The following is a 21,376-nucleotide window of genomic DNA, read 5'->3' on the forward strand; positions in this document are numbered from 1 at the left end:
GATGAAGCCGGTGGCTTAACCACTTGATACCGGGCCGGCCTATATATATACAGTAAAGTCTCGTTATATCGATATTCAAGGGAGTCCGAAAAAATATCGATATAACCGGGACTATCGATATATCCGACCCTGTTTGCATGTAATTTTCTCCGTGCGTGCATAGAAATAGTATCGATATAACCGGGACTATCGATATATCCGATATCGATATAACGAGACTTTACTGTGTGTGTGTGTGTGTATGTGTGTGTGTGTGTATATATATATATATATATATACACTGTAGTTGATTATTTTTTTTATTTTTTTTTACAGCAACGGTGTGCCATTGCAGTACATGTACACATTGACCACAAAGTCAATGAAATGTCACAAACAAAAGTGGCCGAAGGTCACAAGCGATGAGTCCATTATTCTCTGACGCAAGTTGTAATTAATGAAGGCTTTAACATGATCCTAGACTTTTGATAGTCTTAATTTAATGTATTTTTCTTGAAAAAGACAGTCCGTTGACTTAACAGAATCGCTGCATGTCATGGCGCATTGTCAGGATGGTACCACCTCTCTCTGCCTTTATATGAGCCAGGAAAAACCTTGTTTATTATTTTCATGTTGCAGAATTCAAGAAGAATGACCGCAGCCTCTTACTGAGTCCAGAGGGGTCATCTAAAGTGCCCTTTGACCCAAAACAAAAACCCAAATCTGGGGTGTTAAAGTTTTCTCCCATGGCACTCTCCACCAACATCAAGACGACTCCCAATGCCAGCAGGAAGAGGGCTTTCCTAACTCCAGAATGCATGCTGAAAAGACGACCTGTTGCATCTGACTATTTTTGAACCCCCAAACTTAGAATACCATTGATAGAAATGCAAACTTATTTTGTTTTTGTTTCTTCAACATCAAATTTTAACTGCAGTCTTCTTACACATCCCATGTAACATGGGATGTGTGCTTTGGCAGCTTTATCGTCAGAACTGGCTGCCTCACCATGACGAATGACACTATGAATCGCTGTACGACACTTAAAGTTCTCGAACCATCTGTGGGCAGCCTTGAAATCATCAATGGATGACGAACTTCCAGGTTGCCTCTTGACGATATCCGAGTGAAGTTTCTTTCTCTGCGATAACTTTACCCAGTTCTTCATCAATTGTGTTCTGTTTAGCTGGTTGATAGCTTTTTGCATAAAGTGTCTCAAGGAGCTCTGGGTTGTACATCTTGGAAGTTGTGATATTGCAACAGATGCAGGCAGACACACTAGAAACGTCATTAACAGCGGCTTCCCTTGCTTGTCTTTTCAAATTGTACAGATAGCTAGTGCGGGTTATTTGTGGATCTTGATTGATGGGATATTTGAACCTTTCAGTCTACACTGCCTGTGAACAATAAAGTTGAAACAAGTCCAAATTTCACTGTTTTTTTCTATCAATGAGCTTACCTTTTTACTTTTGTTGTCTCTGTCGTCTCCCTTTCCTCTCTCTTGTGCGACTCAGTGTGCTTCTGTTTAACCCCTCCTCACTGCTGTGTGTGTCTGAAATTGTACCCCTCCCTCCTCCACCACGGACCAATTACGTGCGGCTAAAACCCTACGACTGGGGGCGGGGAATAGAGGACAAAAAAAGTCGGCTGCCATTTCCAGCTCCTTGTTGAGCCGCATCTCTTCGTTCACTTCAGAGATCCAGCTCCAAGAACCGTCTCGTTTGCGAACGACACGTCACTCATCATCAACATTTAGCTTGTACTCGACGTGCACATTCCACCATGATGTCCCTGATCCACTGATGAAGAGACACTTTGATCCTCTCTCTTCATCTGGAAATGCTTTATGTAATAAAGATGTTTTTTTTTTTTTTGTTCTTTTGACTTCAAGACAGCACGGCGAGAGTGGCTGCCTTTCCAGCAGCTCCTGTATTTTGCTTTTCTACTTTCATTCCTTTCATAACTTTGCTGCTGTGAAATGTAAATTTCTCCCCTGCAAGACTAATAAAGGCAAATCCAATCCAATTGTGGCGCTCCGTGTCTTTCCCGAAAAATAGTTTGTATGCCAAGATTATATTCTTGCGAATTTAACGTTCATCAGGCGAAAAGTTCCTTAAAAAGCATTTGTAAGTCGAGGTATCACTGAATACTGTATTTCAAGTATATTGTGCATTCCTTACATCAATGTTTCGATTATTTTCTGTTGCCCGAGGCAAAAAGAAAAGATTCACGCACACCTGCCACTATAAATATTTGTCTAGAAATGTGTTATAAGTATAGCTCTGGATTATATTTTATCTGTATTCTTCTATTCCTATCTATATTATCCATCCTCCATCTAACACGGTTTTGTGCATCCTCTTCTCTCACACCAGCTACCTTCATGTCCACTTTGACAACATCCATAAACCGCCTCTTTGGTGTTCCTCTCAGTCCTGCCTGGCAGTTGAAGGCTCAACGTCCTTCTCCCGATATAGTCACTCTTTTTCTCCCCTGGACATGTCCAAACCGTCTCAGTCTGGCCTCTGACCTTCTCTCTAAAGCCTCTAATATGAGTTGATATACTCATTTCTGATCCTATCCAACCTGGTCACTCACAAAGAAAACCTTAACATCTTCATCTCTGCTACCTCCAGCTCTGCTGTGTTTTCTTCAGTGGCACTGTCTCCAGTCCAAACATCATGGCTGGTCTCACCACTGTTTTATACACCTTTCCTTTCATCCGGGCTGAAACCCTTCTATCACAAATAACACCTGACATTTTTCTCCAGCCGTTCCAGCCTGCCTGGACACACTTCTTCACCTCTTTTTCACACTCTATTGCTCTGGACAGTTGACCCCAAGTACTTAAAATCCTCCACCTTCTTTATCTCTTCTCCCTGTAGCATCACTCTTGTCCTACTTGGATCCCTCTCATTCACACACATATATTCCGTCTTGCTGCGTCTTCATTCCTCTCCTTTCCAGGGCATACTTCCACATCTCTAGTTTATCACCCACCTGTTGCCTGTTCTTGCTACAGATCAGTGTCATCTGCAAATTTCATGGTACAAGGAGATTCTTGTCTAACATCGTCTGTCAGCCTGTCCATCACCGTAGCAAATAAGAGGGGGCTCAGAGCTGACCTGTGGTGGAGGGAACAACCCGCTACCCCAGTGAGAATAAGCGGCTAATAAAATGGATGGGTGTTTTATTTCAACACAAAATTGCTCATTTGCATTCATTGTTACTTCCGAGTTGAGTGAACGCTGGCGCGAATGGCTGCCCCTGCTCACCCACAGAAACCAAAAATCTTATCCCCTGACTGTAACGTGTCCTTGAGTTTTGAAAGGTGCTTAAAAATAAAATTTATTATTTGTCTACCGATTTAGCTATCCAGCTATCTAGCTGGCTTCTCGTGAGCTAGTTATTTGTTATTTAGCTCCCTGGCCGGCTATCTAGCTAGCTATGTATTAGCTATCTAGCTAGCTTTCTATCTATTTGAGTTACTTCCGGGTTGACTGAACGCTGACCCGTGTGGCTGCCGCTGCTCACCCACAGAAAGACTTAGCCTGTGACTAAAGTGACCTTGAGAGTTTTGAAAGGCGTTTATAAATGAAATGTATTATTATTATTATCCCCTCAACCTTTATCACCATAATCCCCCAAGCAGTGTACAACAATGGTATGGCTGATGAGTTAAATACATTCTTTTGACGATTTGAAAAGAACACCCCATTTCCCTGGTCTGCCCACCATTACCAGAAACTACCGTATCTCCGCCCTCAGCCCTACAGATCGACGAACTGGGCGTTAGACTGCTCTTCAAGCAGCAGAAGATCAAGAAAGCTGCGGGACCTGACAGAGTGTCCCCCTCTTGCCTGAAAGTCTGCGCTGACCAGCTGGCTGCGGTCTTCACACGAATCTTCAACAGATCCCTGGAGCAGTGTGAAGTCCCATCCTGCTTCAAACAGTTTACTATCGTCCCAGTTCCAAAGAAACCAGCACCCTCGGGATTGAACGACTGTGGACCTGTTGCTCTGACGTCTGTGGTCATGAAGTGCTTTGAACGCCTCGTGCTGACCCACCTAAAGAACATCACCGGACCTCTGCTAGGTCCTCTTCAGTTTGCCTACCGGGCAAACAGGTCTGTGGAGGATGCAGTCAACATCGGACTGCATCACATCCTCGACCACCTTGACAACACAGGAACCTATGCAAGGATCCTGTTTGTGGACTACACCTCTACGTTCAATACCATCATCCCAGAACTCCTCATCCCTAAACTTCTCCAGCTTGGCGTGTCCCCTATGATCTGCCAGTGGACCCTCAGCTTCCTGACAGGATGGACACAACAGGTCAGACTGGGAAATATATCATCCACAACACGAACCACGAGCACTGGAGCCCCGCAAGGATGCGTCCTCTTTCCATTGCTTTTCTCTCTCTACACGAACGACTGCACCTCAACACACCCAGCTGTCAAATTCATAAAGTTCGCAGACGACACCACGGTCATCGGTCTCATCAAAGACGGCGATCAGTCTGCTTACCGACAACAAGTGGAGCACCTGGAGCTCTGGTGCAGCCGTCACAACCTGGAGCTGAACACGCTCAAGACAGTAGAGATGATCGTGGACTTCAGGAAACATCCATCACCACAGCGACCCCTCACTCTATCCAACTGCCTCGTGTCAATTTTTTGATGATGATGCTAGTGCATTGTGTTCTACCGGAAACAAATTCCTTGTGTGTTCTACATACTTGGCAATAAAGATGATTCTGATTCTGATAATCATCATCATCCTCGTCATCATCTTTGTGTGTGTGTATTTGTGTGTACGTGTATGACCTGTTGTCAGTGAACCTTTCACACTAACAACAGAACCCTCTGACTCGCTGGCCTAGTTTTGTGTAAGCGTGTGTCTTTGGAGATGTGTGCATGAACCCTAAGGCGGCTATGGACCGGTCATGTGACCCCAATATTTGTTTTTGAGCACAGAGACATAACTCGTGTGTTTTTGTGCGCTGTCAAAACACACACGTGTCACATGGCTGCACAACATGCTCACTTGCTGTGACAGCCAAACCGCCATTTTACTGAGGCCTCTGGACCTTATGGTTTATTCATTCATTTACTCTCAACTCCATTGGGAGTCAAAACATAAGATGAATACATTTCTGGCTGTTGTTCAATTTTCGATGATAACAAATATGCCAAGTTAATGCAGAGACTTCCCTGGCAGGGAGCATGGCGTATCAGCCTGGACAATGTCATCTGCAACATGAAGCCCCTTGTCTGGCTGGTCACAAGCTGAAAACTGCGGTGTTTGCCATAGGAGCAACAGCTAATATCCATGGCTGCCTGCCTGTATGTATGGAATCAAACAATATGTCTTAGAACTATGAACAATTGCCACCAAAATCCAGTGTGTCTCTCTCCCTCTCTGGGATTTTCTTTTACTTTAGCATTGTCTCTGACAATATTTTTAAAACAAGGTGTGTATTTAATTATACAACCTAATTATTATATTGTTCTAATCATAACAGTCTATATTGCTTTAATGCTTTGTGCAAGCTGTTTACTAAGACAAGTTAGGTCGGTGTGGTGTTAAGGTGATGTGTTCAATCCCCAAATGGGCTATGATATTTTTCAAAAGTTAGTGATGCAGAAGCATTTTTTGTGAAGGTCGGACACTTAGATCCCTTACAACCGTGTTTCTTATTTGCATGAGGCAAAACCATTTCAAAGACGATTGTATCCATATATATTTTCAACTTTATTTTAAATTTAATTTATCGTGGTCGGCTCTTATTTTCCAAGCAGAATTCAATTAAGGAATCACTGTGATGCGAATATAAAACACACGAACGGAATTACGATAATGGATTATTTTATAAGTAATGTGAATTATTTACAATAAATTAAACAACAACAAGAAATTAAAATCAAGTGAGGAGAATGGGCATGTTATGTCAGAGTCTCATCCCTGACCCATATGAACACATAAAACCTTCCTCGCTCATGCTTGGCGCTCATTGGTCCTGGAGGGTCGCTTGGGTACGCGCTCGCGTGCATGCACACTGACTGTTTCCAGGAGATTCTCCCCCATGCGCGCACGCGCTCGAGGACACACACGTACACACACGCACACGCATGCGCGCGCTCACAGCGAACGCGTTTGTCAGTTCCTTTCCGAGCATGCGAGATCGCGCGCACATCGTCAATCTGTGCCGAGTGTACCCGTCGGTGGAATGCGCGCTCCCGCGAGCCTGGCCACCGCCCCTCCCCCAGCCTTCACTGCAGTTTGCATCCGCGCTGCTAATTTTGCAGCACAGCGCCGATATCGCCATCCAACATGTCAGTTGTTTTTCATATTTGTTTCCGTTTTTTTTGGGGTGATTTTTTTATTCTGCCGCTGTTAACTGGGATTGAGCATACGCGCGTGTGCCCGGTTCATGGTTTGTGACCGCCGCGCGTCGACGTGACAAGTAGAGCTGGTGTTCTCGGAACAAGTGCATCTTTCCAAATGGGAGAACTAATGTGGATTATCCCGACGATTTTGAAGCAATGTGGCGTCTTTTAAAGGATCGAAAAATCCGTCAAATTTAGAGCCGTCCTCACCAACCAGGCCCGTGGTTTCTTTCGATTGTTCTTATTTTTAAAAGAAAATGCTTTTAAATCGTTGATTAGCCGGAATACAAACGGAATATTTGCGCCGGTCGTCCATGTAGCGCCAGAAAAGGGCGCAGGGCGTTTGGGGCTCAACGGACTTACATAAGCAGTGGCGTCATGTATGCAGGACGCAAGAGGAGAAAACCGGTCCAGAGAGCGTAAGTTGTTTTTATTTTATTTACTTTTTCAAATAAGATATGTGATGTGACTTAAAAAAATATTGGGAAAATATTTTCCAAACGGAAAAGATGTAAAATAATTCCCAATATGTAATTTAATTTTTAAAAACTTACATTTAAATGATAAACCACGAACAACCTTTGGTTTCACATTTAGATTGAATGTGATGTTTGTTTACAAATAAACAAAGCTTTACAGTCAATGTTGTGCACCAGGCTGCTTTAATGCTTGAGGATTATAATGCAGGCCCTCTATTTCCGAGGCCGGATTTTGACCTTCAAAACAAACACGCGTGGTTAAAGTAAATCCCCACACAATTTAAAAAACATTGTTGCACACAAATGAAAACGAACGATGCATATTTAACTCTTTAGATTGCGGTTTTTCAACCTCGTTAAATTATTTCAATCGGGGATATTTTCATGCACCCCTTTGAAGAGATTATCGTCTTTTAACTTGCTAAAAAATATTTTGTCACACTGTAGACTGACAGCAACAATATTTAAATGGATTGGATATTTTGTTTTCCCCCGCTGCCCCATTTTCATTTATTGACTTTCAAAAACGGATCGATGGAGCAAGTACAGATATGCAACCAGCGACATTTATTCTGTTGCGATCTTTTTCAAGTGTAAATTTGTTGAACAAATTAATAAACGATGAGAAAAATACATAATTAATTACAACAACATTCAATGGGATATAATGTTCATGTTTGTGTATAATTGCAAATTTCCCCATTGTGGCACTATTAAAAGCTTTCTTATCTTATATTTCTTATCTTATCTTTAGTATTTACTTTTGAATCGGTGAATGTTAAGATTCATCAGAATCAGAATCAGAATCATCTTTATTGCCAAGTATGTAGAACACACAAGGAATTTGTTTCCGGTAGAACACGCTGCACTAGTATCGTTGTAAAAAAAAAAACAAAAACAAAAAACTGCTAAGTGGCACTATACAGGTCCACTTCTCTGTTTGTTTGTGTGTATGAATGTGCGTGTGTGTATGTGTGTGCGCGTGTGTATGCGTGTGTGTGCGTGTGTGTTTTGTTGGGGAAACATTGTTGGTCAATGAATAAATGTTTTCACCTTTGTGAGCATAGATGTGACATGACATGTCAGTTGAAGCAAATAAAACAAGCATAAAGATGAGGACCATGAGGGCAGGCCAAGTGTGCCAACATCCATCAAAGATGCAGTCGAAACACATTCCATGTTCATTAATGAAAGAGGTTTTTGGAGAGATGCAATTTTTTTTAACATTGCATATTTTTGCTCGGGACGACAGCTACTTATTTAAAATATAAATTATACCAGTTTCATTCGATGCACCATATTAATATTTTTGTTTAAAATTATGAGATGTGCTTGATATTTGTAAAAGAATGCGTTCATAAGGCCCTCTGGATCCCTCACTTAACCTGAGAACTGCATCAAACATTCACAATATAAATATAATGTTCAATTATGATTGACTAGTTCTCAAAGTACAACCGACACCATTTTTTTGTTTCCTAACTGACATCAGAAAAACGTTTTATATCGTATCATACCTCTGAAGATGGACGTTACTGATTCGCTGTGGCGACCCCTTGAAGGGAAAAGCCGAAAGGAAAAGAAGATCATCTAAAATACCCAAAACATGCAGGCTGATATTTTTAGTCAAATGCAAAACACCAATAAAAATGAGATAAAGTGCCCCAAAACTCCTTCAAAATGACCTCGGAGATACCGAGTTTCAGAAGGTCCCACCCCCTTGTTTGTGACGTCACACCAGGACGTCTTGCCTCCCTCTAGAATCAAAACAATGGCTTCAGATTCAGTGATGCTTTCGTGTTACGCATCCAGTTATGAATATAATTCAAATAGTTCTGAAGAGGAAAGCATAAATTTTTGCAATCGATTAAAGAGGTCCTCCCGTATCAATTCGAGCCGTCAGGACTCCAATGTAGCGTCCCAGAAAATGCACGAGATGGCGCCCATGCTCCGTTGGAAATGGGGTGATTTGTCTGCTGGGAATTTGTGTCAACTCGTATCAAATAGTAGTCTTGGTGCAGCACATAATGATTCACCATTGCGTTATTTATGTTTTCTTTCTAATTTTGCCATCAACACGGATCAACACAAAGTTTTCAGGCCAAACAAAGTACCCAAAATACATTGTGTGTCACTTTCTCGGTCAGGGGCGTTCCAGACGTGACGTCACGTCAGGCATCGTCATCAACTTGAAAATGAGACTTTCTGAATATTCAGCGCGAGTCTTAAAACGTAAAATATAGCGATATGCCATGGTATCTTTGTAAAATACACTCAGTAGAAGTCTTTTGAAGTGATTTTACAAATTATGGACACAACTTGTCTAAAGGCGTCGGTTGTCCTTTAAAGGTTTGGCAGATGCATGCATGTGGGCTGGGTAAATTGAGGTAATCTCCTACCATATATTTATAGTTCAATCGATGTGTTTTGTTACAATCGTGTTAAAGTTCTGTGTTGTGCATCGTTTGAGTTTCGAATATTTTGTCAAGCTTTATCAGGATCAGAATCAGAAGCAGAAAGCCATTAATCGTCCAACATAGGGACATTTTCAATCTACAGCAGCAAAATTGAAAGGGGTGAGGGGGGGGTCAAAAGACAAACAAAGTATTCTATGCACAAAAGAAAATGCCAGGAGACTGAAATGTAAAATTGCTCAAAAAAGTTTCTTAAATAGAACTGTACAGAGTGCAAAGTATAAAGATATATAAAAGTATTAAAATCATTTGATATATGTAACTGTATTGACTCAGCTGTGCTATTTAAAATGCATGAGTTTTTTTTCCATGTGTTTATTAAGAAGCCTGACAGCAGTCGGTAGGAACGAGCTTACAACGCTGGTGACAACTGTCTCTGGTTGAAGGAGCTACCCAGTGCTGTCAGGGCGGGCAGGAGGGGCTGTCCATCATAGTTTTTAGTTTAGCTTGCGTCCGTCTGTTGCACACCTCCTCCAGAGAGTCCAGTGAGCAGCCTAGGACAGAACTGGCCCTCTTGACCAGGAGCTCTAGTCATTTTCTGTCCCGGTTGGTGATGCTGCCTGATCAGCAGACAAGTCCATACTGAATATCTTAAGCGACCACAGAGTCAAAGAACGTAAAGAGTGACCCTTGAACCCCATAAGAACCCAGTTTCCTAATTTTTTGACACACAAAGCAAACAGAATAATGATGCTACTTACAACCACAATCACCAATGAATTTTGGGAAACCATTTACACGTTTAACCACATGCACAACGCCGAATAAATTGATGCATAACTACTTTTAAAATCGGAAATTAATGATAGTGATTGTTATTTTGGATTACATAAAAAAATTAAAAATGTGGTTCAGACTTTAGCAAGCAGCATAAAACTTGATATGGTTGACGTGCCTTCGTGGGCCACTTAAAATAATATGGCAGGCCAGATCTGCCCCCCGGGCCTTGACTTTGACACCTGTGCTCTACACGTACCACCAGGATATCTAGTCAAAGTCAAACCAGTAATTTAGCATAAACTATAATTTAACGCACAGAACAAAATCATATACAGTAAATACATACAGTAACTACACCATCCCCCAAAAACTGTGCTTACATAATAATAGCTTTGTCCTGCCTGGCAGGGTAAAACAGCCGCCCAATGAGGGGGCAAAGTCCAACCCATCTAAGCGGCACCGGGACCGCCTCAATGGGGAGCTGGAGAGATTGGCGAGCCTCCTGCCATTTCCAGAAGAGGTCACAGCCAGCTTGGACAAACTCTCCATCCTGCGACTGAGTGTCAGCTACCTGCGAGCCAAGAACTTCTTTTCTGGTACGTTGCGTGCACAATGTCTATAGCTGAATCAATCGTGTTTTCTGCCTTAATGTATTGCTTTAGATCAGGCCACCGTCCTGCCTGTTTTCCATCTTTCCCCGCCTGCACCAGACCTGATTGGATTGGATTGGATTGGATATGGCTTTATTAGTCTCACAGTGGAGAAATTTATTCCGACGATTTATTGATTCCGATGATCAGCTAATCAGCCAGCTCAGACGCAGGATGAGAATCATCCTGATGATTTGAATCAGGTGTGTTGCCCCAGGGAGAGCTGGAAAACAGGCCGGAGAGCAGCCCATAAATGGCCGTCTTTGGACACCTCTGATTTAGAAAAAGAAAGGGCACGAGAACCGGAGAGATGATTAGACAGGAGAGCAGATGACAAAAGTAATTTAGACCCACTTTAGTTTACTGCAAATGGCTTGCAGTTGTAAGTGAACCAATAAATTAAGATTTTTGTGCTTGGTAGCAACCACCGAGGGGCAGTTTTTTTCAGTCCGGGTTTGGACGAGTTTAAGCTTCCATAGCATTCCAAACGCTGTTAATAAGATGGTACGACCATGCTAAACCATTTGCTCAGTTGTTACTTGGCAGCAACCACCTGAGAAGGTTTTCCTGTTGCTTGCATGGGTTGGAAGACAAATCCAAAGACAATAAGGCAAGATTGGTGGAAGACCTTTAGCGACTTGGCAGCAACTATCCGTCAGCAAATGTCATTTAAGGCCCTACAATCTGGCTGCCTGAATGGGCTGCAATAATAATAATAATAATAATAATAATAATAATAATAATAATAATAATAATAATACTTTCCTTTAGTTTGCTGGCGAAGTTTCTTGGACAAGAAGCAAAACGTCCGATACCTTCAAAGAACTACAGATGACGGCTGAAGAAACCTTTTCATCAATGGACCACTCCTGTACGACTGAGAGCTTACACAGACGAAATAATAATAATAATAATAATAATAATAATAATAATAATAATAATAATAATAATAATAATAATAATAATTAATAAATTTTATTTTCATGCGCCTTTCAAAGCTCTCAAGGACAATTTACACTCATAGACAAGCATAGACAAAAACAGATACAATAATAAATAAAATACAATCACACTACGAATAGAAACAAATGATAAAGCTACACAGAAAATGTGATTTTAATTAAGTGGGTTTTGTGATGAGATTTGAAGGTGGGAAGCAAATCAATGTTACGAATGTTGGGAGGAAGTGAGTTCCAGAGTTTGGGGGCTGAGCGGCTGAAAGCTCTGTCCCCCATCGTGCTGAGACAGGCAGGGGGCACACAGAGGCGGAGGGAGGAAGAGGATCTAAGGGAACGAGAGGGAATAGAAATTTGAAGACGGTCAGATAGGTATGGGGGGACAAGGTGATGGATAGCTTTAAATCTTGGAGGACAGGGGTGATGTGGTGAAAGGATGAGGTTCTGGTGATGATCCGGGCTGAAGAATTCTGGACTAGTTAAAGTTTGTGGAGAATTTTCTGAGGGACACCAAGGAGAAGTGAATTGCAATAGCCAATTCGGGAGGTGACAAGACTATGAACAAGGATATCAGTGGTGTGTGGTTCTCCGATTCTTCTCTTGAAAATGTTATGTTAGGCAATATCACCAAATAAATTAGATAAATAATAGTTTGTTTAATGTTCCTTTTGTTCTTGTGTTGGATGTGTTTGTTTGCAAACATCTTCTAGTTGATCTGAGTTATTGTGACGACAAGCGCAAGCAGCTGGCGCCTGATTCCTCTGATTTCATTGGGGGCTGGGGGAGTTTAGTGAAGTGTAGTCCTCAATATTTAATCTAGACGGCATGCCTACACGCTGTGGTGACGTCAAGCTATTTGAGAAAGAAGATGGAGGGAAACCATTAAAACTCAGTGAGTGCGTTGGCATCGCACGCAACCGACAATTAAGTTCGTCCGTTCTTGTATCTACGATTCACAAAGACGGGAAAAGACGCCGTTATTTCAGGTGATGATCTTCCAGAGAGAAAAACTGCAATGCGGCCTTCAGTTGCGCTCTATGAATGAATAAGTCATGGGAACTTTTTATGTTTAAAGAATTTATGAAATAGAGGCGGAGCAATGTTTGTTTAAGGCAACGACTGTTTTGGGCAGGCTGGAGCCAGGCATCGATGCTACGATACAAACTCGGTATGCGTTGGATTGACAGGTTTGACAATCAGATGAAAAGAATCCGGGGCCTTCATTTTTAATCCTTTCAGGGACAGTGGTTACTGCAGTGGACCGCTTATTGTGTTATCGGGTTACAGGATGCATGAAAGGGTTAATATTTCATAAGCTTTTTTATATTTTCCTCCAACAACATATGGGCGTTTTCAGTTTGGTCTGACTGAATTATTGATTATGGGGTTTTCCGTAGCAATGGGTCGAAACGTCTTATTAGACACGAACTCTAGTTCTTTTGTCTAAATGCGTTAGCCTACTTCCTGTGCTGGCTAAGTAATTAACAAGCTCAAGAGCGCTTTCGTTAAGCAAGAAGCTCGCCTTGAGGTCTTCGTTGCTTTGGGCTGCCTTTGCGGTGAGACATAATTTGTTGTATGTAAACACACTAAATCTCACATGTCAAAGGCATCCCAGTGCAGACACTCTGAGGACGACGAGGAGGGGGTGGGGGGTGTCGTGGTGGGCACACGTCATAAGATGTTCTCTCTTGGACTGTTGCAATTGCTGTTATTATAAAAGCAGCTACATGCTTTAGAGTATGCACATCATTTTCAAAACCTTTAAGATGGCGATTCTCCAATTTAGTGCATGATTTTGAACAAAGTTTCAATGGCTAAGATGGATATTATCTATCCTGACGGCCATTTTGGTTGTTGTCAGGAACTATAAAGGACTGGCAATTCCTGACCAGGATGAATAAGGGAAATTGGGGTGTTTGGTGAAGGATGTTGGCATTGGGTTCTCACATTAAAGCGTCAAAGCGGAAAGTGTCAAAGGAGAGACTCAACAACAAACAGCCCTCTGAATAAAGTGGACACACAATTACATATACCATATACGTTCATCCAAAATCATCAGTCTGTGTGCATCAAAAAAGAATCGTCCCAATTTATTCGTGAATTCTCTTATGCTATGTGAAATTTGGTCATGTTTTGTGGAACAAAAATATGTTATATTGGTGACTGACTGGCTCGCACACCCGCTTCATAGTTCTGTGGTCATAGGTTCAAGTCCCGGCACTCGCCTGCTTGTATAGAGTTTGCATTTTCTGCCCATTTTTTTGCGAATTTCCACCCACATTCCTAAAACATACATGGTGGGTTAACTGAACACCCTAAATTCTCCATAGTGTAAATGGTTATTTGTTTGTGCCCTGTTATTGGCTCGTGACCAGTTTTTGGTACACCACTGCCTCTCACAACAGCTGGGATCGGCTTGAGCACCCTTGTGAGGATAAACAGAGGGAACGGATGGATTGGATTGGATTTGCCTTTATTACTCTCACAGTGGAGAAATTTACATTTCACAGCAGCAAAGTGATGAAAGGAATGAAAGTAGAAAAACAAAATACATGAGCTGCTGGAAAGGCAGCCACTCTCGCGGCGCCGTCTTGAAGTCAAAAGAACAAAAAAAACTAAATAACAAATAATATGACAGCATAGAGACAATATGACAAAACCAAGACACGGAGAGACATTCATTCTTCAGGACTTGCTGTACCCTCTTTGTGATGACATGAAGCAGTTCTAGATGAAAGAGGAGAGGATCAAAGCGTCTTTCCACCAGTGGATCAGGGACATCATGGTGGAATGTGCACGTCGACTACAAGCTAAATGTTGAAAGCAAACGCGCAGTTGTAGCATCCATTGACGAAGAGATTGTGATGGACGTTTCTTGTCAATTATGAATTGCAGAACAATATTCTATCCTCTATCTCCTAAGTCCAAGATGGCGCCCGAGTAGGCAGCCGTCAGCAAGTGCTCTCACCAGCCTTGCTCTTTTTGTTGTTGTTTTTGTGTTTTCTTTTCTATGTTTGTGTTGTTGTGCATCATGTGGAACGGAACGGATACAGACACAGATTGTTTTTCAGCATTTTTGGCCATGACATTCATCAATGTCTGCGCCTTTTTGGCAGCCAAATATGCCAGCACCGTTTTTGATTGGGAGGAATGTTGTTGCCATTTGACTGTCATCGCTGGATAGCTCTGGGACTATTGTGCTTTTTTGCGGCTGTAATGGGCAGCATTTTCACAGCCCCGCTGCGTTCAGCAAAAAGGTTGGTGCTGCTGGACAGTGTGCGGTTGGATGGATGCATGGCTTGAGGAGCCCGTATTGAGGAGCGTCAGCTCAGAGCGCCGATGCGTTTGTGCAACTTTCACGGCTTGGAATTGAAGCGGATTTACGTGGGACAGGTGATATGAGACAATCTGTTTCGTCAATGGATGCTCCAGCTTCGTGTTTGCCTTTAACATTTACCTTGTAGCAGACGTGGACATTTTACCATGACGCACCTGATTCATTGGTGAAAAGGATGCCTGTTGAATTGCTATTGTTAGCTGGTCTAAACTCATACACACAAGCAATGGGGACGTTGCAGCAGTTGCTGCTCAGGCCCTAATATGTAAAAGTGTATACATGTAACTTATTCACCGTCCTGGCAACTGCAAAATGGCAATGTGTATATAAGTAGTAGTACTAGCACACACACACACACACACACACACACACACACACACACACACACACACACACACACACACACACACACACACACACACACACACACACACACACACACACACACACACACACACAAACGACTCGGATGCCCACTGTAAAACGATAGAAAACTCAGATTCTGCAATCTTTTTGTCTTGCACGGAATGCACATTTAGCCTCGGACACCGAAATGTGATAGTTTATTTCTAGCTTTTTGTAATGTGAATTAGTACTCAGCATGCTTTCCGTTTTTTTCTTCGTAAGTAGTTATTCATAATTTGGGGTTTGTTGTTATTTTTTCATTCTTTCCTAAAGTAGTATGATTCGTTGTCTGGATTCACTCACCTAGTGATTGAAAAATTTTCATGGATATAATGTTGTACCGTAAAATATTGTATGATGGCCATATATTACAGTATTATTCCTGGTTGTTAAGTCTGCGGCCTGGTGGGAGTTTTGTAGGAATAGGGTATGTGAAAGCCTTTGCTTCGTCAATGTAATCTTTTATCATTTGTACCACTCACAGTACCTGTATACTGCAGGTGACAATGCAGGTGTTCAATGAAAATCGGAAAAAGTGACCCAATAGACATTTTCTCTTCACGATACAAATCTTCATATTGCTAATTTCTAATTGTATGTCTCAGTTGAAAGTTTTGCCAAATGTTTACATATTCTTTTTAACATATTTTACATATTCTTCAATCTGGGAGCAAGAGGACCTCATTTACTAACTATGCATCTGCACACTGTTGTGCACAAAATGTCCATACTCATGAATAAAAAATAGAATAAAAATAACAATATTACTAATAATGTTGATGCATGGTGAACATGTCCACAGCACAATCGATTTAGCTGTATCACCCGGCAGACACATCAATACCCTAATACTAGATGTATCGTTACATGCCTAGCGCCACATGCAACACCACACCGCTTCCTATTCTTTTTTTTTCGATAGTCGTCACTCTATTGATGTTAATAATCAATAGTATATTCCCCTGTGCTGCAAAAAATACAAATACTGGTGGGACAAATAATGTTTCATTATATTCACAGCTCTGCTTAGTTTTTAGATGTTGGCTGTGAGAAGGTATTCTTAACAATTTTGTTGTGATATATCCTTTGTTTGCACAAAGTATTCTCTCTGTATTCTTTATGGTTTTCCTGGACAAATGTGATATGCTTGATGGATTAGGATTACTGTATCGCCAAACAGACAGAAGAGTTCTAACATCTATTTTGCTGAGTAATGTGGTAACGTTATCCCATGTGACAGATGGCTCATTTGTCAGGGTTTGCAGGGAGCCTAGAGCCTCGCTTATGCTGCTACCTGATAATTTTGGTCTGGTTGAGGTTAATCTGGATTTGACATTTTTTCCCCAAGGAAGACAACATGCAGTGTCAGCAGTGGTAGATTTGTGACATGCGTGTGTTTTCCAACACTTTTTACACAACACAATCAGCAAGGTGGCTCAGTGCTTCTCTTTCTGGTGGTGTTGCTCCACCGCCAAGATCCTGACGAGATCCAAGATGACACAAGTAAGCCAATAAGGGCTTTCCAAGCTTTCTGAGAAGTACCACCACCCCCACCATCCCTCCTCTCCTTAAACCGTCGTCACATGACCACCACGGCGTAACTATTAGTCCTTCTGATGGCTGTCACATGGCCATGATTATTCGTCAATTACAGACGATGTACCTGCTGCAGCGTGTGATATTGATACTGTTGCGAAGAAAGTAGAACAATGCAGACGCTTGCTTTAATTTCCACAGATTCTGACCATGAACCCAACACTTGTTGTGACTGTTATGTTCGCAATCATCATCCTTTTTTCCTATAACCTTAAGAAAAGTATTCTGCTCCCGAAAACATACAGTAGATACCAAACATGATTGACTTAAGCGGTATGAATACTAAAGATGTATCGAGTGTTATATGGCTTATAAATAAATGCAATCCTGTAATAGAGTAAACATGGTACTGTGCACACATTATGTTGGTCCCATCGCAAGTATCCATATATATGAACAACAAATTACGCTAGTCTCTATCAAACAGTGGACCCCCGTGAACCTAAGAATGACAATGACATTGGGGAAAAAAATGCATTTTTATGGATGCATGTGTCAGCGTAATTAGCATGCACTTGGTTGTTCAAGTAGCAGAGAGGGTGATGTCATATTTGAAATAATAATATAATAATAATACATTTAATTTCTAAGCGCCTTTCGAAACTTTCAAGGACACTTTACAGTCACAGATTTTTTTTTTGTGCAGGTGAGCAGCGGTAGCAATTCGCGCTAGCGTTCACTCTACCCGGATTACAAGAACAAAAAAAAACAATTCATCAAACAAGAGTGTGCAGTAATTACCATTTTGCCATTGGAATTTATCATGACATGGATATGACGTCAATCGCGATCGAGTGGTAGACCACGTTATGGTCCCAAGTCAATCACAAGGAGTGAAGAGGACAAAACAAAACAAAAAAGCAACAAAAAAGTGTTTTTTTTTTGTGCAGTTATTATTTTTTTGTGTTCATGTACACTGCACCCAAATCATCCTATCAGTTTTATTTTCACAGTGTTTAAAAAAATACCTGCATCACTAGAAGTTGTGTGCGCTAAGTAGTCTCCAATTGCAGCTTGTTATCAGCGCTTTTATGGTTTACCTTATCATTATCCTTATTCTCATTAAACGGTATATGTGAGCTATGATAGTTAACAGGCAAGTAAAGAAAAAACATGTAGCCTGTCTCCGTGTTGGGCTGTTTCTTGATCGTGACGTGTGTGTGCCTGCGTATATGTGCCAGCGTTGCGCCCTAACTGGTCATTCGCGTGTGGTTGGTTGATCATAAGTCCGGGTAGATCTTCAGTCAAAAAAGTTTGGGCACCCCTGGCATAGCAAATACTGTACTTATTTTTTATGAGTGCGTCAACATTTTTTAAAGACATTTTATAACATTTTATCAGTAAGTTAGTGACCTGGCAGAATGGACCAGAGAACCGTGGACCCAGTTTGGCCGATGTCCCGGCCAACCGGAGGTCCATCGTGGACAGCCATACCTCCTGCCAGACCTGGTAAGTTGGTGCCTGGCGGCGACGACAATCTGCAATCTGTTGGTTCCGGGATGCCGTGCGCGACAGGGCGGCTCTGGTCTCCTTCCACACTCGATGGGCCCGTCTCAGGTGTTGTTCGATGGACGGGACCTCCACCTGGCTCTCCTGGGTGGGGAACAGAGGCGGCTGATAACCACAGGCGGACATGAAAGGAGACCGACCTGTGGTTGTGGAGACCAGGGTGTTGTGTGCGTACTCCACCAATGGCAAGTGGAGAGCCAATGACGCAGGACGGTAGAGGCACACACACCGGAGAGCCTCTTCTAGGTCCTGGTTCTTGCGCTCCGTCTGGTCGTTGGTCTGGGGATGTAGCCAGACGACAGGCTCGCAGACGCCCCTAGGGACCGACAGAAACGTTTCCATACCTCGAACACGAACTGCGGTCCCTGGTCCGACAAAATGTCCGCCGGGATCCCGTGGAGACGGACGACATGGTTAACCAGGAGTTGATGGGCTGCATCGTCCTGTTGACCCCCAGGTGACAGGCAACCCTGGAGGTGTATCCCCAGAGTAGCACTTCGGTGCGTAGAGCGGGGGGGACGAACAGGCGATCCACCGGGCAACCCTTGGGGATAGGGTTACCCCCCAGGGCCTCCTGAACTTTCCTCTCAACCTCCCACCGCAGGGCGACCAGGATGTGTTGCAGGATGTTGGCGATGACCTCCTCCTTCTCTGCCGGCTCATGGATGCGAGATAGGGCGTCAGGCTTGGTGTTCTGCGACCCTGGGCAGTAGGTGAGAGTAAAGTTAAATCGCGTGAGGAACAGTCCTCATCGGGCTTGCCGTGAGTTGAGTCTCTTGGCGGACAGAATGGCGGGAAGGTTCTTGCGGTCTGTGTATACAGTGAAGGGGTGTTTGCCCCCCCCAGCGCCAGGATGACCGCCAGCAGTTCCCGGTTCCCCACGTCGTAGTTGGCTTTGCGAGCCTGAGTCGCAAGGCGCATTGTGGAGCTTCTGGTGGACCGGGGAGCGCTGGGCTAGGACCGCCCCCACCCCGGACTACGATGCGTCGACCTCGACCGCGAACGCGAGGTCCAGGTCGGGGTGACGTAGGACCGGTGGTTGGAGAAGGCGTGACAGACGCGGTTAAACGCCCCCTCTGCGTCGGGTGTCCACCTGAAGCGGACCTTGGTGGATGTGAGATTAGTAAGGGGGAGTGCCTTCTGACTATAACCGTGGATAAAGCGGCGGTAGAAGTTGGTAAACCCCAAAAATCGCTGGAGTTGTTTGCACGTCTTCAGGGTTGGCCACTCTACCACCGCTTTAGTCTTGGCGGGATCGGCCCGGAGTTTTCCCTGCTCCACAATGAACCCCAGAAAAGACAGAGAGCGGATGTGGAACTCGCACTTCTCTGCCTTCACGTAGAGCCGGTTTTGCAGGAGCCGCGCCAGGACCCGTCGGACATGCTGCCGGTGTTCTTCTGTGGATTTAGAGAAAATGAGGATGTCGTCGAAATACACAAACACAAAAACACTGAGAAGGTCCCTGAGCACATCGTTGATGAGGTTTTGGAATATGGCGGAAGCGTTGGTGAGTCCGAACGGCATCACCAGGTATTCAAAATGCCCCAAGGGCGTCTTGAATGCAGTCTTCCACTCGTCCCCCTCTCTTATGCGAACCAGGTGGTATGCGCTACGCAAATCCAATTTAGTGAAGATGGTAGCCGATTGGAGTGGCGCGATGGCCGAAACCATGAGGGGGAGAGGGTATTTGTTGCGAATGGTGATATCGTACAGACCCCGATAGTCGACACACGGGAGCAGGGATCTATCTATCTTTCTTCTTGATAAATAAGATCCCTGCGCCGAGCGGGGAGCGCGAGGGTCGGATAAGTCCCGCGGGAAGGGAAGAGTCAATGTATGTGCTCAGGGCTTCTTTTTCCGGGTAGTGGAGCCCCCGGCTGCAGTTCGATGGCACAGACATACGGTCGGTGGGGTGGCAGGGATTGCGCGTTGTCCTTACTGAACGCCTCCCGCAGATCATGGTAACAACGCGGCACGCCCTCGAGACATATCTCTTTGAGCGCGCCGCCGCGGGAGGGGTCTCGCCCTGCCGTAGCCGACCGTATGCAATTGGCATAGCAGTAGGAGCTCCAACACTGTATGGTGGGGCCCTCCCACGAGATGGAAGGGTCAAGAGTGCTGAGCCAAGGGAGGCCCAGCACAAGTGGCACGTTGCGGGAGGGCATGAGCAGGAATTGGCGGTGTTCGACATGGTTACCTGCTAACCGGAGTTTAAGGGGTACGGTGATCCGCGTTACCCGGGCTAACAGTCGGCCGTCAAGGTCCAGGATCTCCTTGGGGATCTTAAGGTCCTCGATGCCGCAACCCAATGTCTCGCACAGTTGGGGGTCGATAAAGCACCCGTCCGCCCCAGAGTCCACTAGCGTCCGTATAGCTTGGGAGTTGGGCGGGCCGAATAATTCCCCATTCAGCTCCAATCGCATGACGGGCGCCGTCCTCGACGCCTCCGACGGCCGCCGCGGTCGCCGTTTGGCCGGGGACTTACGGGTGCTGAAGTTCTTAGGTGGGGGCCCTTGAGTGCGGCGACCCCCGGGGTTGGCTCGATCGCCCTCGCTCCCCACCTGCAGCGGCTTGGGTGGTGCCAGCGTCGCGGGTGGTCAGCTCGTCTTTGAGAGCAGCGCTCAGTCCGCGACGAAACACTCCTCTCAACGCTCGATCGTTGTAGCCACTGGATGCAGAAGTCGATGGAGTACTCAGCGGCCGAACGCGTTCCTTGCACACAGTCATGAATGAGTCCCTCAGCCTCGCACTCTGTGACCGGGTGGGGGAACACTAAGTCCGGGTAGGAACTGCAAAGTTCGGGCTGGTACTCCCGGACGGCCAATACCCACGACTTGGCCTGGCCCGTGAGCAGGCTGGTGATGAAGGCCACTTTAG

General features: G+C 44.1%; 2 protein-coding genes and 1 long non-coding RNA gene across 10 annotated transcripts in view; 2 read left to right on the top strand and 1 right to left on the bottom strand.

The window, feature by feature from the left end:
• The window catches only part of rrp1 (ribosomal RNA processing 1), a 33,346-nt gene extending 31,342 nt beyond the window's left edge, over positions 1-2,004 (top strand). For all 4 annotated transcript variants that reach the window (XM_089003299.1, XM_089003297.1, XM_089003298.1 and 1 more), the window contains one exon: positions 619-2,004. In XM_089003299.1, coding sequence (XP_088859425.1) covers positions 619-836 — 218 coding nt within the window. In that variant the 3' untranslated portion in view covers positions 837-2,004. The remainder of the gene's footprint in view (positions 1-618) is intronic.
• Positions 2,005-6,164: 4,160 nt separating this feature from the next.
• LOC148894577 (aryl hydrocarbon receptor-like) overlaps positions 6,165-21,376 on the top strand; it is a 66,860-nt gene continuing 51,648 nt past the window's right edge. Inside the window, exons 1-2 of one of the 2 annotated variants that reach the window (XM_089001928.1) lie at positions 6,165-6,792; positions 10,455-10,642. In XM_089001928.1, the coding sequence (XP_088858054.1) occupies positions 6,752-6,792; positions 10,455-10,642 (229 nt within the window). In that variant the 5' untranslated portion in view covers positions 6,165-6,751. Of the gene's footprint in view, positions 6,793-10,454; positions 10,643-21,376 lie in introns of those variants that run through there. The other variant, XM_089001931.1, reaches the window with a different exon arrangement.
• On the bottom strand, positions 18,356-20,800 carry LOC148894578 (uncharacterized). 4 transcript variants are annotated; one of them, XR_016115696.1, is made up of 4 exons: positions 20,697-20,800; positions 18,844-20,574; positions 18,675-18,778; positions 18,356-18,583 (listed from the first exon to the last, which is right to left on the bottom strand). It is a non-coding gene; the product is annotated as an uncharacterized LOC148894578 (long non-coding RNA). The 4 variants fall into 4 exon arrangements; XR_016115695.1 differs by having other exon boundaries at positions 18,844-19,896; positions 20,402-20,794; XR_016115694.1 differs by having other exon boundaries at positions 18,680-18,778; positions 18,844-20,794.

The sequence above is a fragment of the Hippocampus bargibanti genome, linkage group LG08 (assembly GCF_051943395.1).
Source record: "Hippocampus bargibanti isolate YZ-2025 linkage group LG08, ASM5194339v1, whole genome shotgun sequence".
Classification (NCBI taxonomy): domain Eukaryota; kingdom Metazoa; phylum Chordata; class Actinopteri; order Syngnathiformes; family Syngnathidae; genus Hippocampus; species Hippocampus bargibanti.